Source organism: Mirounga leonina, unplaced genomic scaffold, assembly GCF_011800145.1.
Source record: "Mirounga leonina isolate KUSES-001 unplaced genomic scaffold, KU_Mleo_1.0 Mir_82, whole genome shotgun sequence".
Lineage (NCBI taxonomy): Eukaryota > Metazoa > Chordata > Mammalia > Carnivora > Phocidae > Mirounga > Mirounga leonina.
Genome location: NW_023270825.1, coordinates 13,164,296 through 13,189,364, shown reverse-complemented (window position 1 = coordinate 13,189,364; position 25,069 = coordinate 13,164,296). Strand labels below are relative to the sequence as shown.

Here is a 25,069-nt window from a genome sequence, read left to right as displayed (position 1 = left end):
TGAGTGCTTACCGGGCATGAGGCCCTGTGCCAGCCACTGAGGGGTTACAAGGGCAAGCGAGACAGGAGTGATTCCTGCCCACATGAACTCGGCCAAAGTCAGAACCTTTTTATTCTCCTCTTCTAGAGCAAGCCTGGGTTACAGATGGAGCACCTAGGCACAGAGACGACTGATTCAACCTGGATGCCCTGAGCCACAGCGGCCTGCGAGGCTCTCCACGGATCTGGTGGCAGAAGGATCCAGGAGGACTCAGGGTCCGCCTGTCTGATGGAGACTCCGTGGGTCAGATTCCAGACTCACTGCACGACAGAGCTCTCACGGATGTCAGTGGGATGTCTAAGCATACGACAAAAGCAAATAATGCCTGAAGAGTCAAAAAAAAAATCCTAATAGCCCTAAATTTTTCAAGTATGCCTGGCACGGGGACTTCAACCTTCTCTCTTCTGGCCCATATGAACAAAGAAAAGAAAAAAGTGAAATGAGAAACGACTGAGGTAGTTCCAGCACGTGCCGCCTGTCGCAGGCCTGGGAGAAGGGCCCCCCGTGGGGGAGCAGAGGACACGAGGCAGAGGGGAGGCTACCAGCGAGCCAACGATGGGAGCAACAGGCTCAAGGGAGACAGCGGAGCAAAATGTGGGGAGAAGCAAAGCCCCCAGGAAAGGAAATACTGTGTTCATGGGCCAGTCCACACCTTCCATACCATGCTGGAAAGAAATGTGAGGTAGGAAATGATGACTCTAAGTGCTATACCGCCCTTAACCAAAGAGTGTGTGTCCAATGTGGGGGGCGGGGGGGAGCTGATGCAAGTGATGGAAAAGGGAGACTATGGAAGAGGAGTAAGACATGCCTCTTCCTCTGACCCTCACAGACGGGACCCTTAACTATGTAGTAAACTGGCCCATATTCCCATGGCGTGGTACATCGGCCATCTTTCAAAATCCCAAAGACTTTTTGTCTGAATCAGATTCTGACACAATCATTACTCTGTCTAAATAACATTTCTCAAATGAAATCACAGCCTTAATTTTTTTAATGAAAGTTTTCTTCTTCCTTTTTTTTTTTTAATGTTGACCTAATGGTAGAGCTCTATTCGGGTCTTTTTTTTGGACTCCACTTGACTGAGTGGCTAAATAGTCATTCAAATACCTCACTTGTGGCAACAACTGAGGGAAAAAAATTCAAAATTCGAAAAGTCATAGGTATTTGAGAATAGAAGACCCACCTGGGTTTCTCCGATTCCCTTCTACTGTCTCCAGGGCTTCTGGAAGTTTCGTCCTCTTCAGGCTCACTATCCGGCTCGGAGCCACTGCTACTGGCCTGCCCACGTTTTCTCTTGGTTTTCTTGTGGTGACGTTTCCTCCTCTTCTTCTTCTCTTTCTTCTTTTTTCTGCTTGTTTGTTTGGGCTTTCCGTTAGCATCACTTTCATCTGAAGGCTCTGATTTCAGAGGACTCCTGTTTTGGGAAAATCAACATTAGAATTATTTTCAGATGAGAAGTAGGGAGAAGACTATGAAAATAAGCAAACAAATGTGTAAAAGGGAACTCCAGAAATGCCCACAGGGCCTTACTATTTGCCCATATATTGATATAGTGCCTTCCCGGATCACAACTCCCCTTAAGGATTTAAGAGCTAGACCCACCACCCAGAAAAGGAAAGAAAAAAAAAAAAAAAAAAGAGTTGGACCTAAAACAACAGTAGGTGAAGAAATTCTAATTGTAATAGCTTCTAAATCTAGACTTTCACATCTGCACATTTTCAAATGAAAATAATCTACCAGTTATTTTATCAAATATAGTATTTTCTGAAGCAATATTATAAAGGGTTTATTTATTTATTTACTTATTTATTTTAAAGATTTTATTTATTTATTTGAGAGAGAATGAGAGAGAGCACATGAGAGGGGGGAGGGTCAGAGGGAGAAGAAGCAGGCTCCCTGCCGAGCAGGGAGCCCGATGCGGGACTTGATCCAGGGACTCCAGGATCATGACCTGAGCTGAAGGCAGTCGCTTAACCAACTGAGCCACCCAGGCGCCCAAGGGTTTATTTTCAGTCCTACATATTAGGGCAGCATGTCCTTAATGACAAAAAAAAAAAAAAAGGTTTAATTCTGGTCCTTGTTTTTAAAGGTTATGATGAGCCCTTCTGCATTACTGAAATATCTACAGACAACTCTCTCTCAGGCACCAACCAGCGTCCATTTCCAAAGGTTTCCTGCACTTTCGGAGGACTGCCTTCTCAGGGCTCCTCATCTTAATGAGACCACCTAGTCCACAAATGCGAGAGGGCTCACTTCTCAGTTCGATGCTCTACCATAATTTCTTCCAAAGCTTGGTACAGATGTGCGCCATTCTGCTGTCCTCAAAGTTTTCATGAGATTTTATCTGATGTTATATCACACCAGCTTCTGTTTTTCCAAAAATGGTGAAAATGCAACTGAGGGAACATCAGGGTTATAATATTCTAAAGGTTACTGACGAGGTTAGTCAACTGACTCAACAATCACACGGTGCCGTTTCCCTCGCGGCCTCGTTATTAGCGCACTTCCCATTACCAAGTGCACAGGGGGAAAGGAGGAATAATCTATGCGTGAGGTAAGGGACAACAAAGAGCACCTCATTAGTTTGAGTAGAAAGAAGAGTTGCAATTCGCTCTTTTATCACAGGGTTTTCTAAGGAGCATTATTCGAACCCAGCAATAGACAACACACAGACAAAAACTAAAAATCATCTTCCAGAAAAGCTACCTCGTCAGCGGTGACCCTTCAGAAACCAGAGCGGCAGCCTCTTCAGGTTGTTGGCTCAGAGAGCTTATGGCTCCGACACAAAAGCTCGGGTTGCTCAGCCAATCTAATTCTGCACAAGCAAAGGGGGAAAAAAAAGATCAATGAAATCGGTTCAATGTGATTTCAAAAGCAGGAAATCCATCTTATCAGCTGACATCCTAATTCACAGCCAGTGTCAGCCAGAGAGTCCGAAGAAGCCAAAGGGAATCCATGAGATTTTTATTTCATAGGGCATGGGGCTTTCTCACACTCTAAAATATTTAAGACTGAAATCCTCTTGTGCAATCAGACTGCAGCTTAAGCAAAAGCCCTGCAACAAGTGTGGCTTAAAAAGCAATCGTGGCTTCACGATTCCATCACACTCTAAGGAGCAGGAATGGTTTCCAAAGCACTAGGATTGAATGACCTCAAATTTGACGCAGACAATTCCGAAAAGCTGAAAAATCAAATCATGCACAAAAGCCCTCCATGTTTAATATCGTTACAGAAGATTAGACATTTTTCTTCAAAAAATATTCTGTTCTTAGTAACTTAACATTAGCCTTTCCTTATAGCAGTACTCTTCTTTGAAAATAAAAACATGAGGTGTCAACTTTGCTAACGCTAAAATGACACAAAATGTTAATAATGATTATCTCTGGGTGGTGAGATTAAATGTCCAAAATTTTTCCTCCTTCTGCTTATCCATTAATCTTTTTTTTTTTTAAGATTTTATTTATTTATTTGAGAGAGAGAATGAGAGAGAGAGAGCACATGAGAGGGGGGAGGATCAGAGGGAGAAGCAGACCTCCCGCTAAGCAAGGAGCCCAATATGGGACTCGATCCCGGGACTCCAGGATCATGACCTGAGCCGAAGGCAGTTGCTTAACCAACTGAGCCACCCAGGCGCCCTATCCATTAATTTCTAACTCCTCTGGAATGAACTTTTTCTAAATTACTTATTTCCTAACCTTTTAGGAGTCTTAACTGTGAAGGAAAGAAAAAAGCCATGGTGAATGGTGGCAGCAAAGGGGCCCCAGGAAGGGTTTAGAGGTTGTCCTGTTTTGTTCTAGGATGAGGCCAGAGCACCAGTGACATGAAGTTAGGAGACAGAAGGGTAACTGCACTTTTTTTTTTAAAGATTTTATTTATTCATTTGAGACACAGAGATAGAGAGAAAACATGAGCAGGGGGAGAGGGAGAGGGAGAAGCAGGCTCCCCACTAAGCCAGGAGCCTGACGTGGGGCTCGATCCCAGGACTCTGGGATCATGACCTGAGCTGAAGGCAGAAGTTTAACCATCTGAGCCACCCAGGCGCTCCGTGCACTTCTTAACAGCTATACTGGGATATAATCTATAAACCGTAAGGTTCAGCCATTTAAAATGTACAACCCATGGTTTTTAGTATATTTAGAATTGTAACAGGGTGCCTGGCTGGCTGTGGAGTATGAAGTCGGTGGAGTATGCAACTCCTGATCATGGAGTCATGAGTTCAAGCCCCATGCTGGGCACATAATTTACTTAAAAAAAAAAAAAAAAAAGAATTGTACAACTATCACCGTAAAATAATTTGGGCATTTTCATCATCCCAAAAAGAAACCCCATAGAGGGGTGCCTGCGTGACTCAGTCGTTAAGCGTCTGCCTTCAGCTCAGGTCATGATCCCAGGGTCCTGGAATCAAGCCACATTGGGCTCCCTGCTCAGCGGGAGGCCTGCTTCTCCCTCTCCCACTCCCCCTGCTTGTGTTCCTTCTCTCGCTGTCTCTGTCAAATAAATAAATAAAATCTTACTAAAAAGAAAAAAAAGATAGAAACCCCAAAGCTATTAGCAGTTACCTTCACTCATCTCTGGCTCTTCCACCCCAGGCAACCACTAATCTGTCTCTACAGATTTGCCAGTCTGGGACACTGAATATAAATGAGATCATACAATACAGTCCTTTGTAACTGGCTTCTTTTACTCGGCGTAATGTGTCCAAGGTTCATCCATGCTGTAGCATGTATCCATGCTCCATTCCTTTTTATTGCCAAATAATATTCCATTTTATGGATATCCCACATTTTGTCCATTCATCGGCTGATGGACACCTGGGCGTCATTTTGGTTATTATGAACAATGCTCTGTGAATATTCATGTATAAGGTTTTATATGGACATATGTTTTCACTGCTCTTGGCTAGATATCCAGGAGAAATGCTGGGTCATGTGGTAACTCATATTTAGCATTTTAAGGAAATGCCAGACTGTTTTCCAAATTGGCTGCACCACTTTACATTCCTAATAACTGTATACGGATTCTCTGATTTCTCCAAATCTGATTTCTACTGTCTGTGTTTTAGGTTATAGTTATCCTACTGGGTGTGATGTCCCTCCTCATTGCGCTTTTCCAATTCCCTGGTGACTAATGACGTGAAGCATCTTTTCATGTGTTTATTGGCCATTCATATTTGAACAGTAATAGTCAAATCCTTTGCCCATTTTTTAATTGGGTTGCCTTTTTAGTGTTGTGCTGGAAGAGTGCTTTATATGTTCTGTCAATAAAATCTTTTAAAAAAAGGGGGGGGGGAAGGAAGAGAGGGATCCTAACTAATTAAGTGCCTACTGTAGGCCAAACACCAGGTAAAGCACTTTATATCCTTACCCCTTTTAAGCACCAAAACAACCCACTATGGGACACATTATCATCTCCACTGTAGAAGAGGAGACTGAGGCTCAAAGGAATTAAATAATTTGTAAGGTCATACCCAGTGAGTGCTAAATAATCGTCCAGGCAATCTTTCTTCTATTGTCTTTCTCTTTCTGAGATTGGTTCCCTTTCCTGGCAAGAGGTATGTGAAAATAGTTCCTGGGGACGCCTGGGTAGCTCAGTCGGTTAAGCGTCTGCCTTCGGCTCAGGTCATGATCCCAGGGTCCTGGGATCGAGTCCTGCATCGGGCTCCCTGCTCCGTGGGGAGCCTGCTTCTCCCTCTGCCTCTGTCTCTCTGTCTCTCATGAATAAATAAATAAAACCTTAAAAAAAAAAAATAGTTCCTGTTGCTCAGAGATCATGATCATTTCCACAATAATTGGATTTTCTCATGAACAAAGGAAAAGTGAGAAAAGATGGAACAATATGCAAGGAAAGATGCTCTCAAACGATTCCAGTATATCTTTCCATAAATATTCTAGACAGTGAGGACAGCTTGGAGGAAATGTAAAGAAACCCAGATGTCAAAACAACAGAAAGTGCGTGACTCTCAGGAGTCCTTCAGAAAGTACAAGAAAAAGGGCTTTTAAGGGAGCAATTAAGACTCTGCCATATGAGACCACTGTGGAAAAAGGGTAGTGTGTATACAGAACTAAAACTGTTGGGGTTCTAACCCAAATCATCACTGACCTTCTCTGTGACCTTCATCTCAATCAAATGACCTTTTGTCAGAGCAAAGGGTATTTGCACCTGACAAGAAGTTACCACTGCTGCTTTTTTTTTTGCCTGGTAGTGCATGAGCAGTGAACATGAAATGTTAGAAGTAATCATCACTGGATGTTAGGCATGCAGGAATTTCGGAGATCATCTAGGGATTTTAAAACTCTTTTTAGCCAAAGAAAACACTGCTCAAACAAAATGTTTCAGAGAAGTCCAGCATGAAGAACAGCAAAAGTAGGGTTGCTCCTAGGGGTCTGGAGGGAGGGAGCAGTTCTGAGAAGGCTCTCCAGGGCAGAGCCGGGATCCCACCTCCTCATCCACGGATCAAAAGCAGGAGGCCCAAAGAAGTCCAGTCACGGCTGTGGGCACACACCTGAAACTGGATCTGCGCTCCTCCATCTGGTCTCTCCACCACACCATGGTGCTACTCTTCATTCCCTCAACTAAGGCGCTGGTTTTCCTGAAATCTCCCTGCAACTGGTACATGGGGCTAGTGTGGCAATTTTCACATTATAATCTCATTATTTGCATGGCAGTCTTCCTACTTTATTCTAAGGCAAAGATCAACAACTCAAATCCTTACAGGGACCAGATTAGTAATTACTCTGACATTGTAGGGAATGAGAATGGAAAAAAGAAAAAGACAAACAGAATATTTTGCCAGCCAAACAAATACAGCAAATTGGTTTACAATTCTTGCATCCAAGTTTCTAGCTCACCTACCCTCCTCCTATTCTTTTCTTTCTAAACTAAATGCAACATGAGGGCAGAGGTTATGACTACTCGCTCCTGTATTCCCAACCCCTAGCACAGTGCCTTGGCACAAAGTAACTGGAATCAATAAATATTTGTTGAATAAATAAAATGACTGAGGATCTGAGCCATATCTTCATATTTTTGTATCCACAGCACCTAATTTACTGAACTGAAGGACCCTGAGATCATCAAAAGCATGCCATTATCTAGGTATAAAGTACAACTCTTTTAATTCTTCACTGTAAATGGAGATTTGACCATTAAAGAATAAAGTATTGAATACCTACTATGTGCCCAGGCACATCCCAGGCTTTGGGGGTACAGTGTGAATAAGGCAGGCCAGGTCTCTGCTCATGCGGTATTTATACTTAATCATAACCTTAACTATTCACGTAATACATGTAAGATTATTAAATTAAATTTTGGTTACATGGAATCCTGGAGGAAGTTATTTGAGATTACAAGATACATTATTATTCAGACTGCAAAGGTTTTTTTTTTTCCTCTATTTACCTACATCCTCACACGATTTACAAATTCCTTTGATAGAAATCAAATATGTATTTAGCTCATTGTGTCAATACCAAGCAGGACATAACACAGCATAGAGAGAACGAGCAGGATACAACATGCCTAGGGTTTGGTTTGGATAGAGAAGCTGACTGGCTGACAAACCTTTTGTCCCTGCAGGTTAGTAAATAAGCATAGGTTGAACCTGCCTGGAAATCAGCACTCTGCTACACACACACACACCACCCCCCCAAGAAAAAAAGGGTAGAAGTATCAGGCAGAAAACCACTTTAGAACTACCGCCTAATAAAAATCAGGTAGGTATCTGGAAGAGCCACAGCATGTGTAATTTTACTGAAAATTATATAATGAATCACCCCAAAGTTGACATGCTTTTTATGGTAAGTTTATTATATCATGCTATTTCCCCAACGCTAGTGAAAATGCTCTAATTCAATTCCACTGGATAGAGGGCTGAAGAAATCACCATAAATTGTTTTAAATTAAAAAAAATTTTTTTTAATCACAGCTGGATAAGATATCCCAGTTCACCCCTTCCCCATTACTATTATAACAAAATAGCACTGATTACTGGTTTCTGTGAACTCCGGTGAGCACCACCCCTCCAGGAATAATTGAAAAGACATTTCCAAGGTTGAGTGTAATCAATTAGCATATGTATTAGGGAAGGGGATTGTTCTTTTTTTTTTTTTTTAAGATTTTATTTATTTATTTGAGAGAGAGAATGAGAGAGAGAGAGCACATGAGAAGGGGGGAGGGTCAGAGGGAGAAGCAGACTCCCTGCCGAGCAGGGAGCCCGATGCGGGACTCGATCCTGGGACTCCAGGATCATGACCTGAGCCGAAGGCAGTCGCTTAACCAACTGAGCCACCCAGGCGCCTGGATTGTTCCTTTAATAAGAGTGAGCCAAGCTCTTCATTTTGATCGAAATCCTTATTTCCTGACCAGGAAACTGAGTGCGCTAACATTTGAACAGAAAGCACCAGCCAACGTGGCTAAGAACTGCTTTTAAGATGGTGATTACAGAGTACCCAGCCAAAGTCAGACTTTCTACGGAGTTAACCTACAATTTGAAGAGACCCAGGGATCCCAAAAGTAATGTTTAAACGGTCCAAACCCCAACATTCTAATATGACAGTGTGATTTATAACACAAGTTTCAGAGCCAGAAGGACCTGTGTTCAAATACTGGCTTTATCGTTACTGGTCGTGCAACTCTTAACAAAATACTTAATCTGAGTCTCTTTCTTTTCTTTCACTCAGCATGTTTTTGTTTTTTGTTTTTTGTTTTCCTCTTACTGAAAGCCAGGCACTGTTCTAGGAGGTAGGAACACACAGCAAACAAGACAAACCCAACCTGACCCTAGGGCATGGACACCCTTGCAGTCACTTACACGCAACATGACAAACATCAAGATACAGAAAACGCACAGGGTATAATGAGAGCACATCATCCAAACTAGGTATGGGTCAGAGGAAGCTGCCTGGGAGAACAGCTTGGTTAAGACCTGAAGGACGAGGAGTGAGGCTAATCTGCTCCTACCAGCAGAAGAAACGGCTGGTACAAAGGCTTGAAAGTGGGAAAGCAGGGCTCTGGAAAACAGCAGGAAGCCTGATGTCTGGACCACTGGGAGGAAGAACAAGTAGGAGCACAATGAAGCTGGAGAGGTTGGGGGCCTTACAAAGATGTCAGAGTTTGGGCTTACCCTAAAAGCAATGGACAAGACACTCAACAGCTCTGAACAAGAGGGACAAAGTCAGATCTAGGATTCTAAAGATCAGCAGCAAGGAGTAGTATTCAAGAGCATGCGTTCTGAAGCTGGAATGCCTGAGCTCAGATCCTGGTTCTGAGGCCGACCAGCCACGTGACCACACACAGGTTACTTATTGGCTCTGTGACTCCATTTCCTCCTCCTTAAAAATGCAGATAAAGGGGCACCCAGGTGGCTCAGTCGCTTGGGCGTCTGCCTTTGGCTCAGGTCACGGTCCCAGGGTCCTGGGATCGAGCTCCGCATCAGGCTCCTGGCTCAGCGGGGAGCCTACTTCTCCCTCTTCCCCTGCTCCTGCTCTCTCTCTCTCGCTCTCTCTCTCAAATAAATAAATACATAAAATCTTAAAAAAAAAAAATTTAAAAAAATGCAGATAAATAGTACCAACTTCATAGGGTTATAATTCAATGAGTTAATATTTGTAAAGCATTTTCACCAGTGAATGGCACATGGTGTTTTTAAATAAATGCACTTTAACATTCCGCCTACAGTGTGGAGAGTGGTTCAGGGAGTGAAGGTAGGACTGAAGACAGGGAGACTCTTTAGGAGACTGTTGTCAATCCAGGGGGTGATGATAGCTAAAACTGGGAAGTGGCCGTGAGAACAGGGGTAAGCTAATGAACTGAAGAGTTAACTGGCTCAACAAAAAATGAGCAAACTGAATTCAACAGTACATTAAAAGGATCCTACACCATGATCAGGTGAGATTTATTCCAGGTTTGGTTCATAATCCACAAATCAATCAACGTGATACACATTAACAAAATAAAGGATAAAAATCATACCACCTCAATAGATGCAGAAAAAGCATCTGACAATGTTCAATATCCATTCATGACAAAAAACTCCCAGCAAAGTGGGTATAAAGAGAATATACCTGAACATAATAAAGGCCATATAGGCCAAACGCACAGCCAGTATTATACTCAATGGTGAAAAACTGAAAGCCCTTTCTCTAAGATCAGGAGTAAGCCAAGGATGCCCACTCTTGCCACTTTTATTCAACACAGTACTAGAATTCCTAGCCACGGCAACCAGACAAGAAATAAAAGGCATCCAAATTAGTAAGGAAGAAGTAAAACTCTCACTGTTTGGAGATGACATGATACCATATACAGAAAACCCTAATGACTCCACAAAAAACTTTTAGAATAAATGAATTCAATAAAGTTGCAGGACACAAAATTAATATACAGAAACCTGATGTGTTTCTATACACTAATTACAAACTATCAGAAAAATTAAGAAAACAATCCCATCTACAACTGCATCAAAAAGAATAAGATACCTAGGAAGAAATTTAACCAAGGAAGTGAAAGACCAGCACCCCAAAAACTTTGGGGTTTTAATACATTGATGAAAGAAACCGAAGATGACACAAATAAATGGTATAAAAAATATACTATGCTCATGTACTAGAAGAATATTGTTAAAATGTGCATACTACCCAAAGCAATCTACAAGATCCAGTGCAATCCCTATCAAAATACCAATGGCATTTTTCACATAACTAGACAAAATAATCCTAAAATTTGTATGAAACCACAAAAGCCCCTGAACAGCCAAAGCAATCTTGAGAAAGAAAAACAAAGATGGAAGTATCACACTCCCAGATTTCAAATTATACTTCAAAGCTATAATAATCAAAATAGTATGGTACTGGCACAAAAACAGACACACAGATCAATGAGACAGAATAGAGAGCCTAGAAATAAATCCACATCTATATGGTCATTTACTCTACAACAAAGGAGCCAAGAATATTCAATGAGGAACAGTCTCTTCAATAAATTGTGTTGTGATAACTGGATAGCTACACGCAAAAGCATGAAACTGGGCCATTGTCTCACACCATACACAAAAATAAATTCAAAATGGGTTAAACACTTAAATGTAAGAATTGAAACCATAAAGTACCTAAAAGAAAACATAGGTACTAAACTCTTGGACATCGGTCTTAGCAATATTTTTTTGGACCTGTCTTGTCAGGCACAGGCAACAAAAGCAAAAATAAACAACTGGCACTACATTAAACTAAAAACCTTTTGCACAGCAAAGGAAACCATTAAAAAACCAAAAAGGCAACCTCCTGTAATGGGAGAAGATATGTGCAAATGATATATTTAATAAGCTGTTAATACCCAAATTATATAAAGAACTCATACAACTCAATACCCATAAAACAATCCAATTAAAAACTGGGCAGAGGACCTAAGCAGACATTTTTCCAAAGACATCCAGAGGGCTAACAGACACGTTGAAAAGATGCTCAACACCACTCACCAATGGGGAAATGCAAATCGAAACCACAATGAGCTATCACCTCATGCCTATAGGAATAAGTAAAATCAAAAAGACAAGAAATAAGTGTTGGCTAGGATGTGGAGGAAAAAAAAACAACCCTGTTGGTAGGAATGCAAACTGGTGCAGCCACTGTGGAAAACAGTATGGAGGTTCCTCAAAAAATTAAAAATATAAATACCGTATGATCCAGCAATCCCACTTCTGGTCATTTATCCTAAGAAAATGAAAACACTAATGCGAAAAGATTTATGCACCTCTATATTCACTGGAGCATTATTTACAATAGCCAAGATATGAAAGCACTGAAACGTCCATCAGTGGATGAGTAAAGATGTAGTGTGTGGGGCTCCTGGGTGGCTCAGTCAGTTAAGCGTCTGCCTTCGGCTCAGGTCATGATCCCAGGGTCCTGGGATCGAGCCCCACGTCGGGCTCCCTGCTTAGCAGGGAGTCTGCTTTTCCCTCTCCTCCCTGCTCGTGCTCTCTCTCTCTCTCTCTGTCAAATAAGTAAATAAAACCTAAAAAAAAAAAAAAAAAGATGCAGTGTGTGTATACATGCACACATGCGTGTGCAGGAGCACACGTGCACGCGCACACACACACACACACACACACAGATATTCTCTAGGGAATATTACTAAGCCATAAAAAAGTGAGATCTTGCCATTTGCAACAACACAGATGAACCTAGAAGGTATTACATTAAATAAGTCAGAAAAAGACAAACACCACAATTTCACTTATATGTGGAATCTAAAAACCAATGAACACACAAAACAGAATCAGATCTATAAATACAGAGCACAAACTGATGGTTGCAGAGGGGGGAAGGGGGGGATGGGCAAAATACATGGAAGGGATTAGGAGGTACAAACTTCCAGAGATGACAAGAGTTATTTGGAAGGATGGGATGAAGAATTGAATGGGGGGTGAGGGGAGGAGGAGAAGTCAGAGTATGTGTCTAAGTTTTGGCTTGGGGGGAATGGTGGTGCCATTTTCCAATACGTGGACCCAGGAAGAAGAGCAGGTTTTAGAGAAAAAAAAATAATGAGTTTAGTTTCTTTCCAAATATGGATAATACCCCTGCCTTATATGTCGTTATGAGGATTAAATGCACTGATATGCCATCTTCCTTCCCAACTCTGTCCAAATATTCAGCACCTGAGCAACAATGTTTTGGAGTATAAAATCTTTATAGTCTGATGGTACGTACAGAAGAAAAACTTGAGAATAGGAGGGATCAGACACTGGAGGCTCTCAGCTACTTCTAACACAATGGAGGCACTACATACCTGTTTGTTGAAAGAATGACTGTTGATAAATTCCCCCCCTCAAACCTCTTACTGAATGGGATGGCTACTTAAATCCTGTCCTAATGCTTAACAGTACCTCCAGAGCAAGGAGCAGAGTGGGGTCACTCACTTGGGTATTGCCTGTCTGTCCTGTCCTGCAGTTTAGTTTTTTTTTTTAATTGAAATTCTGCACTACTATTAACAATCTTACATTTTTACGTTTTACAGTATAAGGCAAGAAGTACAAAAATGGGCAAGGACGTGAACAGACATCTTTCCAAAGAAGACATCCAAGTGGCCACCAGACACACGAAAAGATGCTCAACATCACTCATCATCAGGGAAAGGTAAATCAAAACCACAGTGATATCACCTCACACCGGTCAGAATGGCTAAAATCAAAAAAGGCAAGAAATAACAAGTGTTGGTGAGGATGTGGAGAAAAAAGGAACATTTGTGCACTGTTACTGGGAATATAAACTGGTGCAGCAACTGTGGAAAACAGTACGGAGATTCCTCAAAAGATTAAAAACAGAAATACCATATGATCCAATAATTCCAACAAAATCGAAAAGATATATGCACCCCTATTTTCCTGCAGCATTATTTACAATAGCCAAGATATGGAAGCAACCCCAGTGTCCATCAACAGACGAATCAGTAAAAAAGATGTGATATGTATATAAAAATATAAATAATGTGGAATATTACTCAGTCATTAAAAAGGGTGAGATCTTGCCATTTATAACGTAAATGGATCTAAAAGGGTATTATGCTAAGTGAAGTCAGAGAAACAAAAATACCACATGATTTCACTTAGATGTAGAATCTACAAAACAACTGAATAAAAAGCAGAATCATTTATAAATACAAAGAACTGAGGGGTTGCCGGGAAATGGGCAAAATGGGTGAAGGGGAGTGGGAGATGCAGGCTTCCAGTTATGGAGTGAATAAATCACAGGAATAAGAGGCACAGCATAGGGAACAGAGTCAAAGATACTGTAACAGTGGTGTGTGGCTACACTTGTGAGCAGAGCATAAGGTATAAAGTGATGGAATCACTATGTTGTCCACCTGAAACTAATGTAACATCATGTGTCAACTAAAAAAAAAAATGTACAGTGCTTCTATTTATAACAGCAGAAGAATGGAAACAGTCTAAATGTTCTTTTTTTTTTTTTTTAAAGATTTTATTTATTTATTTAAGACAGAGAGAATGAGAGACAGCATGAAAGGGAGGAGGGTCAGAGGGAGAAGCAGACTCCCTGCCCAGCAGGGAGCCCGATGCGGGACTCGATCCCGGGACTCTGGGATCATGACCTGAGCCGAAGGCAGTCACTTAACCAACTGAGCCACCCAGGCGCCCCAGTCTAAATGTTCTTAATAGGGAACAGTCTGAATAAACCATATGACATCACATGATGGAGTTCTGTGTATCAGTCAAAAGAAATGAGGAAGATCTCATACGGTAGAATGCACAAGCTGTAGAGTGATCTCTGGGATTTCAACTAAAACGAAAAACAGGTGGGGAGCCCGGGTGGCTCAGTCAGTTGAGTGTCCAACTTTTGATTTTAGCTCGGGTCGTGAGCTCAGGTCATGAGATCAAGCCCTGTCAGGCTCTGCACTCAGTGGCGAGTCTGCTTAGATTATCTCTCTCTGGGACACCTGGGTGGCTTAGTCGGTTAAGCATCCGACTTCAGCTCAGGTCATGATTTCAGCGTCCTAGGATTGAGCCCTCTATCCAGCTCCTCACTCAGTGGGGAATCTGCTTGTTCCTCTACCCCTTCCCTGATCACGCTTGCACTCATTCTCTCTCTCTAATAAATAAAATCTTAAAAAAAAAAGATTCTCCCTCTCCCTCTACCCTCCCCCACCTTGCACTCTCGCTCTAAAATAAATGTCTTTTAAAAATAAATAAAATGCAGAACAGTGGGTTGCCTAGGTGGTTCAGTCAGTTAAGTGTCCGACTTGACTTCGGATCAGGTCATGGTCTCAGGGTCCTGAGATCAAGGCCTGCATCAGGCTCTGTGCTCAGAGGGGAGTCTGCTTCAGGATTCTCTCTCCCTCTGCCCATCCCCCTGCTTGCTCAAGGTCTCTCTCACTCTCTGTAAAATAAAGAAGTAAATTTAAAAAATAAAATAAAATGCAGAACAGTATGCATTTAAGAAAGAGAAAGAAATGTAGTTACTCGTATTAAGGGAGAAAAAAATGGAAGGATCTCAATGACTAAATTTTTTTTTTTTTTTAAGATTTTATTTATTTGACAGAGAGAAACAGCGAGAGAGGGAACACAAGTAGGGGGAGTGGGAGAGGGAGAAGCAGGCTTCCTGCCAAGCAAGGAGCCCGATGTGGGACTCGATCCCAGGACCCTGAGACCATGACCTGAACCGAAGGCAGATGCCCAATGACTGAGCCACCCAGGAGCCCGACTAATTAAAATTCTAACCCACAGAGTAAGGAAAGTAACAGGCTGAGGAAGAGAAATGAAAGGCTTTTTTTCCTCTGAATATACCTGGTTTACAATTTCAACCTTAGGACCATGCAAATGTTTCACAACACTATAAAACAGGATCAATTCAAAAAGAAGAAAAAAGCAATCCCTAAAAATTAAAACAAATATACTAACTATATGTCAAACTGGTGACAAAACCACTCAGAGAACTATTTCAAGTGACTTTAAAACAGTCATTCGACTACACATCTGCTGCAGGATACGTCCTAAGGACCAAAAGAACCACAAAGAAATATTAAACTATTTAGTATTAATCATGTTACTACTGTTATTTTGAACATATACACAATTGTTCTGGTGGCATTAATAACTAAGTTTTCTTTTTTTTAAGATTTTATTTTTAAGTAATCTGCACACCCACCATGGGACTCAAACTCACAACCCCAAGATCAAGAGTCACACGATCCACCCACCGAGCTAGCCAGGTGCCCCAGGAACTAAGATTTTCAGAGGAAAATTATATTTCAGGAGGAAAGAAATATAAACATTAAATTATAAATGTACATATAAATTACAAAAGAAATTACAAAAAGAAATTAAGTAATCTCACAATCTTAAATTTGGCCTGGAAATATCAAGGTGAATTCATGATGTATTTTTCTCTTCCTGGTTTTGACCACTCAAAATGTCTAGAAGTAATGACGACCCAGTGCAATTAGCATTCCTGACACCAATGTGTGGTTTTAACCTTCCCATACCATTTTCCACTAAAAAAAAAAAAAAACATGGTTTTTAGAGAAACAGCCAATTCCAGGTCCTAATGGAACACGTAAGTGACGAGCTCTGGGCATCTTTTAGGCCAGAAGGCAAGGAAGCAATGACGACATCTGGGTCATGTCAAAAAGACATACACCAAACTTAATTAGACTCCCAATAGCCACAGATGGGATGATTTGAGCATTAGAAAAATAGTATCTGCAATGGATTGAAATACAAGTGTTAAAAATTCGAGAGTTTATAACGAAGAGGGAGACCTCTAAAAGTTGCAGGAACCCCAACTCATTCTCTGAACAGTGACAAAGGGAAAGAATCAACCATTCATCCTGTCTTTCTTGCCTGAATTCTATTTCAGGGTATCCCAATAGTGTTGACAGAAAGTTTATAAAATAATTGATGCTAATATAGGAGGAAAGTTAAAATTAGAAAACAACCATTTTGTGACTCCAATGAAATAATGCATCTAAGCAATAATCATAAATGGCTGCAAAGATCATTAGGTGAAAGACTGATGGATGGTCAGGCTTGTCCATGAAATCACTGATCAATCTTAACATTTCTAAAAGAAGAGAAAATTAGACAGCACATCCTCCTGACTTAAGTCAACAGCAAATACCCTAATGAGGTATCTCCAATTTAAAAAATTATACCTGAATCTAACTAACTCTCTAGATCTAATCGCCAGCTCACAGGGAATACTGGGATAGAGAAGCACACTAAATGTCACCAGGAGGATCTGGTGGGAAGTGTCTATAGGGCAAATGACCCATTTTCCTCAACAAATATATCACAAGGGAAAATGGAGGGGAAGGAGAAACTATTTCATATTAAAAAGAGACCTAAGAGATATAGCCACAAAATACAATGTTGGATCCTTTTGGGATCTTGACTTTCTGAAGCAGCATTAAGAGGCCATTTTTTAGACAATTTGGAAAATTTGAACATTGACTGGATACCAGATGATATTAAAGAATTACAGTTAATTTCACGGAGTGATAATGTTTAAATTTTTAAAAAGACAGTGCTTCATAAAAAGCTCTTCTACAAACATTACCCTGCCATTGAATACCCAGAAAATGTCTGATAAATACTGGTTAAGATAAATGACAAGGGTGACACTCCCCTGTAAACTTTCCATTTCACCCTCCCCAAATAAAGGATAAACCCCTGGCCTGTTACTCAAGTCACTACCCTCCCTCACCACCAGTCCCAACCATATTTCCCAAGGCTTCCCCTTTTTGCCTCTATATTTTCAGACAAACAGGACTATTTGCAACTTTCTGCAGAGGTCACACGATTTCCTTCCTGCATGGCTTTGAAGGCTCTGGAATACCCTTCCACTATCTCCATCTGTCCAAATCCTACCCTCTTGAAGACCCACCACCAAAGTTATCTCCTAAATAAACCTCCTTTGAACCTCCCATCAGAAGTCAGTATTCCTGTAGTTCACCTGTGACATCTATAACATCTTACTTTTTCTGCTACTTTTTTAAAAATACCTATTGATGTAGGGAAGACATTAGGGTCCGAAGCTGAGGGCCAAGAAAGAATTCTTGAGACGCCTTTGGTGCAAAAAGGTGCTTTTATTAAAGCACAGGGACAGGACCCTTGGGCAGAAAGAGCAGCACTGGGGTCATGAGGAGTGGCCCCTTATACTTTCAAGTTGGGAGAGGGTTAGGGATAGCCTAAGTCTAAGGAATTTTGGAAGCAAGCTTTCCAGGACCTTTTGCCCTTAACAAAGTATAAACACTGAGGCAGCTGAGTTCCTAGAGGATTTTCACTCTGCCCGTTTTAAGGACTTGTCAATAGGCTGCAGGTAGTAAGGAAACAGCCAAAACTTACACTGATTATATAACAGATGACTCAAAATTATGAAGAGCATTACCAAAATAGAAGTGTAGGAACTATCAGAGAATATAAAAGAGGTGTCAGACACAATGGGACTCTGCCACGTAAGTGCATGATCTAGGATTAATTACTTTAAATGACAATTCCCTGTCTCAATTTTTAATAATGCACATCTCCTGGGTATGTTGAAGGCTAAATAGAGTATGTAATGCCATCACCTGGCGACCCTCAATAAACAGTTCTGATTCCCAGCATCTGTGTTCCTCTGGAGAGAAACTGCGTTCAGTTAGGCTCTGGATCCTAATCCCTAGCTCTAGGTCTGCCAAAAGCTATGAACCCACTGAGCGGTCCAGAAATAAGTAAAACGGGAAAGGACGAAAGATGTAGTAACAACACCCAGCATATGCATCAGGAATCTCCTTGCGATGTGGAGTACTAGCACCTCCGTTTCACAGGTGCAGTAACTGAGGCTCAGGGCAAGAATGGGGCCTAACAGCATGACAATATGGAAGCCCCAGCCCCATGGGCTCTCCTCGGTCCTTCTCCATCCATTGCTCTACAGCTCTTCACTTAAGCCAGGATGAGACCAGGGGGCTTCCCTTCCCAGAAGTCTTTGCAGCGCCGCGGAGAACTCTGGGATACAAATGGATAAACAAATCCAAGGCAAGGGCCGAGACCTAGGACCGAGAAACTCCGTCGTCTGCCCGCGAGTGCCTTCTTCATCCCCTCTGTGTGCTTACCTTTCCGGGCGCTGCCGCTGTTGGGAGCGTCACCAATACCGGCAAAGGCCGGGAACAGCGCCATGATCACAGGCCGCACTGCCGTTCCCCTCGACAGAAATGGCGCCGGCGAGCGGACGCCGGTAGTGAGGCCTTCGCGCTCGCGGTGCACTCTGGGAAGTGTGGTTTTTTTTATCCCGGAGCTCCCTAGGGCTTGACCGGGGGACTGGGCGGGGCGACGAGGGGAGGGGAGGGGACCGGGGGACTGGGCGGGGCGACGAGGGGAGGGGAGGGCACCGGGGGACTGGGCGGGGCGACGAGGGGAGGGGAGGGGAGGAGGGGGACGGAGCCACTTCCGTGTAATTGGTATCGGAAGGCTTCTTTGAGAACCAGGAAAATGGGGAGACCCCGAAGTGGAATTGTTCAAAGGTGAAAGGAGCAGGAGCTGGGATCCTAGTTCGACCCCTGAACTCACACTATCACTAACTGGGTCAAAGTAATCAAGCTCTTCAAGCTTCAGTTTCCTCTTCTGCAAAATGTTCCTAAGATTAAATGAGCGTTGTTAAGTAAGGTGCTTACTTAGTTGTCGTTGTGCCTGGCCCATGGGAAGCACTTGAGAAAAGTTAGCTATTATGTGAGTTGTGACTGCAGATGGAACTCAAAGCCATGAGATGACGGAACTTCATTGAGGCGCCTGGGTGGCTCAGTTGGTTAAGCATCTACCTTGGGCTGGGGTCCTGGGGACCGAGCCCCGCATCGCATCGGGCTCCTTGCTCAGCGGGGAGCCTCTTCTCCCTCAGCTGCTTCCCCTGCTTATGCACATGTGCTCTCTCTCAAATAAACTCTTAAAAAAAAAAAAAAAGAAGAAGAAGCAATACAAAAGAATAGAACCTATCAGGTTCAAAGGTCTTTGCTAGAGAACTTATTTACCCACCCACGAGGTATTCTTGACTAAAAAAAAAAAAAAAGAATGTGAATCTAATCAAGCCCGCTACTAGAAATATAGGGGATAAAGAAAATTAAAGAGTTCATACCACCTGGAAGCATCAGCCAAATCCAGAATGTGGGAAATTATAGAAAACAATCCAGTTTCTTCAAAAAAATCAATGGCTTTAAGGGTACAGAAGATTGCAATAGATTAAAAGACCTTTAGAGATGTAGCAACCAAATACAATATATGGCCTTGTTATGATTCTGATTAGACATTGTAAAAACATCTTTGTGAGACAGATGGAGAAATAAGAGGTGGACAGAGTGTTAGTAGATTACATCAATTAATTCTTGTTAATTTGGTTAGATGAACTAATGGCACTAAGGCTACTTTTTGAAGTTCTTATAGGGGTGCCTGGCTGGCTTAGTCGGTAGGGCATGCAACTCTTGATCTTGGGGTTGTTTTATTAAAGCACAGGGACAGGACCTGTGGGCAGAAAGAGCGCGGCCTGATCTTGGGGTTGTAAGTTCAAGGCTCACGTTGGGCTTGGAGCATACTTTAAAAAATAATAAATAAAATAAAGTTTTTATATATTGGAGATACATACTCTAGTGTTCGCAGGTAAAAATAGATAAGTGAAAAAATATTTCTGTGGATCCCAGGGAGTTCAAAGATCTCTAGAGTTAAATAGAAAATATATCAGAAACCATTACAAATCTAATCAAGGGACAGGTGGACTCAAGAAAGCTGCAGACCTTGTGTGAGTCCAAAATGAACACCCTTCATGCTTTGAAGACCTCTACATAGTGTTTATAAAAAGGAGGGGTATGGTGGTAGGGGTAGTAAACCTTTGCATGTATGCAGCTTAAAAACTCAGGTTCTACCCAAGTCTCTGGCTCTAAGTTACCTCAGTTAATTGAGACAGCATCTGCCTCCTTAGCAGACCACTTTGCATAGCTGGGATGGTGACTGTCTTGTCCAGTGCTTCATATTTTTCTACTCCAGAAAAATAAGTAATATGGAACGCTTGGGAGAGTCAAAACCATAATAGTAATGTTTCTGTAATCAGAAGGAAATCTGGGCATGTTAGATATTTTCTGTGCTACAAATGTGTCAGAGAATTTGGCTTAAGAGATCCTCCTTATAAGAACAATTTAAAGTGTATGATCAAGGGGTGCCTGGCTGGCTCAATAGGAAGCACATGCTACTCTTGATCTCAGAGTCGTGAGTTTGAACCCCACGGTGGGTGTGGCGATTACTAAAAAAACAAGTAACTTTTAAAAAATAAAAAAAGGAGCACCTGGGTGGCTCAGTCAGTGAGCGTCTGCCTTCGGCTCAGGTCATGATCTTGGGGTCCTGGGATCAGAGCCCCACATCAGGCTCCCTGCTCCATGGGGAGTCGGCTTCTCCCTCTCTCTTTGGCCCTCCCCCATCTTGTGCTCTCTCTCTCACTCTTTCTCAAATAAATATTTTTTTAAAAATAAAATAAAAAGTAAAAATTGTGGATAATTGAGTAAGTGATATAAACCTCTGATTTTAAGTTGAAATCTTATGAAGTTTAGGCCATCTAAGAGAATTTAAAGTGCTATATGTGTAAGCATAATTGCTTAGCTTTATAAAAATTAATACTTGACAGGTAATTGAAGTACCTGTAAAAGAAATAATGTGTACATGCACTATTTTGGCCTTTTTTGGTGAAATGTTGAAATGTTCTATAATACAGCATTTTTAAACTAAAAGTTAAAAAGCTTACTTTTTAAAAGCATAACAATAAGAGGGAACAAACTACTGACACACACAATATGAATGAATCTCAAAATCTGTACGCTGGGTAAAAACAGGCAGGTAAGCCCAAGAGTTCTTACCATACGGTTCTATTTATACAAAATTCTAGGAAATGCAAATTAATATATAGTAACAGAAAGCAGATCAGTGGTTGCCTATCGGGCTGTGGGAGCAGAGGGAGGGACATTCCACAGGAGGCATGCAGAATCTCTTGGGGGTGAAAGAAATGTTCTGGATCTTGATTGTGTTCCTGGTGGTTTCACAGAAGTGTAATCACCACCTGGTTTTTTTAAAAGCTTAAGAACACACCAAGGTTTTGAATTTGTTGTTTTAATAAATTAAAAGACTAACCGGCCGTCAGCAAACTTTTTCTGAAAAGGGTCACATAGTAAATATTTTAGACTTAGCAGGACATATGGTCTCTGTGGCAACTACATTGAAATTTGAAGTTCGTACAGTTTTCACATGTCACAAAATATTCTTTTTTCTACTTTTTCCAACATTTATAAGTGTAAAACCTATTTTTTAAAAAGATTTTATTTATTTATTTGACAGAGAGACAGCGAGAGAGGGAACACAAGCAGGGCGAGTGGGAGAGGGAGAAGCAGACTCCCCGCCGAGCAGGGATCATGACCTGAGCTGAAGGCAGATGCTTAATGACTGAGCCACCCAGGCGCCCTGTAAAACCTATTCTTAACCCATGGGCCATACAGATCAGCAGTGGGTCAATTTGACCCATGGCCATAGTTTGCTGGATCCTTGCAAACTCTCTATCATTAAACAAAACTGAAAGTAAACTTTTGACTGGTCTTTTCTGCATAGGAAAACCCACTCCAGAGTGCATGGAAACAGCTCACTTTAACTGTTGTTATTATTATTATTATTATTGTTATTATTATTGTTACTATTTCACTCTACAGACTTTGGGTATTTCCAGGGCCTATGGCAGGGATTTCTTAATAAATCCATAAAAACGGGGCACCTGGGTGGCTCAGTTGGTTAAGCGACTGCCTTCGGCTCAGGTCATGATCCTGGAGTCCCAGGATCGAGTCCCGCATCAGGCTCCCTGCTCAGCGGGGAGTCTGCTTCTCCCTCTACCACTCCCCGTTTGTGTTCCTCTCTCGTTGTGTCTTTCTCTGTCAAATAAATAAATAAAATCTTTTAAAAAAATAAAAAATAAAAATAAAAAATCCATAAAAACGGTTTGGGAGAGAGAGAGCGCTTGAGCACAGGGGAAAGGGGCAGAGGGAGAGGGAGGATGCAGGGCTCGATCCTAAGACCAAGAGTCAGATGCTTAACCGATTGAGTCCCCCAGGGACCCCAGATAGCTTATTCTTAAACTAGCACATCTTCCCAAAATGGCCTGAAAGGATTTTCAGCTTTTGTTGTCAAAAGAATTCTTCCAGAAAATGGCATGTGTTTTATAGTTATATTGATAATGAAAGAAATCAACAATAAACCTTCTGTTTTAAAATAATTTTTAAATAAGCAAATAAATCCCCACTGTTTAGGCTGCCTTTCTTTGACTAGAAAAATGACATTTTAAGAACTTGTTTGGCCTCAGTCTCCATTTAAAAACTCCTTTATCTTGTTGACTTTTGTCTCTCTGGCTTGTGGTCACGTATCTTTTAAGCGTGAGACAAGAGTGGCCGGTGTATCGCCTCTCCCTTTTCCTCCCATCTACACCTCTCTTTTCACTGTCTCCTGTCACTGCCCAAAGGAACAAAAGTGTGGATTTTTTCCCCCTGTAAATTTCCAGTTCCAGGTGAAAGTATCTAAATTGAATTGGTTTCACCTTTTGCCCATCTCTGTAGGAATGCAGAAAGAACTCTCCTTTCCATTTTAAGCATGGAATACATGCTTGATACAGAAAAAGTTTTAAATGCAGGAAAGTATGAAGAAAATGCAGAATAATCACCCATATTTCCATTGCCCAAAGACAAATACTATTTCAGAGTATTTCTACACAGGCCTTTTCTTTCTTTCTCTTCTGCTTTTCTGGTATCTTAGTTTATGGGTATATTTTTTCATCATAGTTGTGATTACTTTTCCTCCTAATATAAGCATCTCTCTGTTTTACACAAATGCCATAAACATATATTAGATGTAGAATATTTCATCCAGTGAATGGAATCACAATACACTTAATTATTCCTATTTCTAGATATTTAGCAAACCTCACTTGTGTCATCTCATTGACTTCATCCATGAGTTCTCCAAACATGAATGGCCAGATGGGATTGTGAGCCACAAGATTGCAAATGGTAGATCATCCACCAGTGGCCAAGAGGGTTGGATTTGTTTGGTGTGTTTTTGTGTGTGTGTGTGTGTGTGTGTGTGGTTTTTAATTTTAGACAGAGAGAGAAAGAGAGAGCCCATGAGTGGGAGGAGGGGCAGAGAGAGAGGGAGAATGTCAAGCAGACTCTGCGAAGCAGGGCTCAACACGGGACTCCATCTCACAACCCTGAGACCATGACCCGAGCCGAAATCAAGAGCCAGATGCTGAACCAACTGAGCCACCCAGGCACCCCTCAAGAGGGGTGTTTATAATGATGCCCAGTGCTGGAGCATGAGGAGTGGGGTGGTAAAATGGCGGTGAACAAGAGGACACTTTCTAGAAAGACAAATATAACTTCAAATAATAAATACAAAGCTCCACAAAACAATCAGCAAAGTCACTATACTACATCCCAACTGTACACACAGACATATCAACAAACAATTCCGGCCCGAAGAGGTTAAGTGCAAAGATAATCTATAAATGAACAAGGGGCACTAGCAACATTGGGGAGGTGGGGGTTAACTCTGCCTGGCTCCACAGAAGTAAAGCTGCTCCCCTGGGTCTTGACAAATGATGGAGTTCACTGGATAGACCAAGGGGAAAACCAAGGTAGGCAGAAAAAATAACAAGTGCAGGAGTCCAGATGAGAAAACAGCCTGGTGTGTCTGAGGACCCTCAACCACGGCTCTGAGGTTGCTGTGGAGAGAAGCTTTGGCCAGTTCCTCACAAAGGATGCCATGTGACGTACAATAAAAAATTTGGTCCTTGTCCCTGGTTCTTCCTCAGAGGCAAACACTAAATCCTTGGAATTTCCCAAGTGATTCTTTGTTATTCACAGTGGGCCCACACCTGAGTCTATGCTAACACGGTGACTCAGGATGTGGATAGGCTAGAAAGACCAACCATGTGATTAGAGGGTTGGGGCTTTGAGCCAGCTGACCTCCAGGGAGTGGAGGGGGGTGGGGGTTGAATTCAATCACATGGCCAATAATGCAATCAATCATGGCTACATAATGAAACCCCAATAAAACTCCAGATACCAATTCTCCAATGGATTTCCCGGTTAATGAACACATCCATGTGCTGGGATGGTGGTGCATCCTGACACCATGAAGGAAGTGCACAGAAGGCCTGCAGACAGGATGCTCCCAGACCTCACCTATGCGTCTCTTCATTTGGCTGGTCCTGACTTCTATCCTTTATAATAAAACTATAATCATAACTAGAGCACTTTCCTGAGAGTTCTGTTGCAGCAACTTGTCATACCTTAGGTGGTTGAGGGATCCGTTGAATTTGGGGCCAGTTGGTCAGGAGTGCGGGTCAGCCTGGGCACCCCTAAACTCATGGCTGGCATCGAAAGTGAGAGCAGTCTCATTAGGGACAGAGCCCTAGAGTCCTTACCCTGTATGTCTGTGCTAACTGCAGGTGATTTGCATAGGAATGACATCGCGGGATTGCAC

General features: G+C 41.9%; 1 protein-coding gene across 1 annotated transcript in view; it reads right to left on the bottom strand.

Moving 5' to 3' along the window:
• The window catches only part of NRDE2 (NRDE-2, necessary for RNA interference, domain containing), a 48,846-nt gene extending 30,074 nt beyond the window's left edge, over positions 1-18,772 (bottom strand). Inside the window, exons 1-3 of the mRNA XM_034992779.1 lie at positions 18,634-18,772; positions 2,746-2,854; positions 1,223-1,453 (exon numbers count right to left, since the gene is read on the bottom strand). Coding sequence (XP_034848670.1) covers positions 1,223-1,453; positions 2,746-2,854; positions 18,634-18,697 — 404 coding nt within the window. The 5' untranslated portion in view covers positions 18,698-18,772. The remainder of the gene's footprint in view (positions 1-1,222; positions 1,454-2,745; positions 2,855-18,633) is intronic.
• Positions 18,773-25,069: the final 6,297 nt, after the last annotated feature.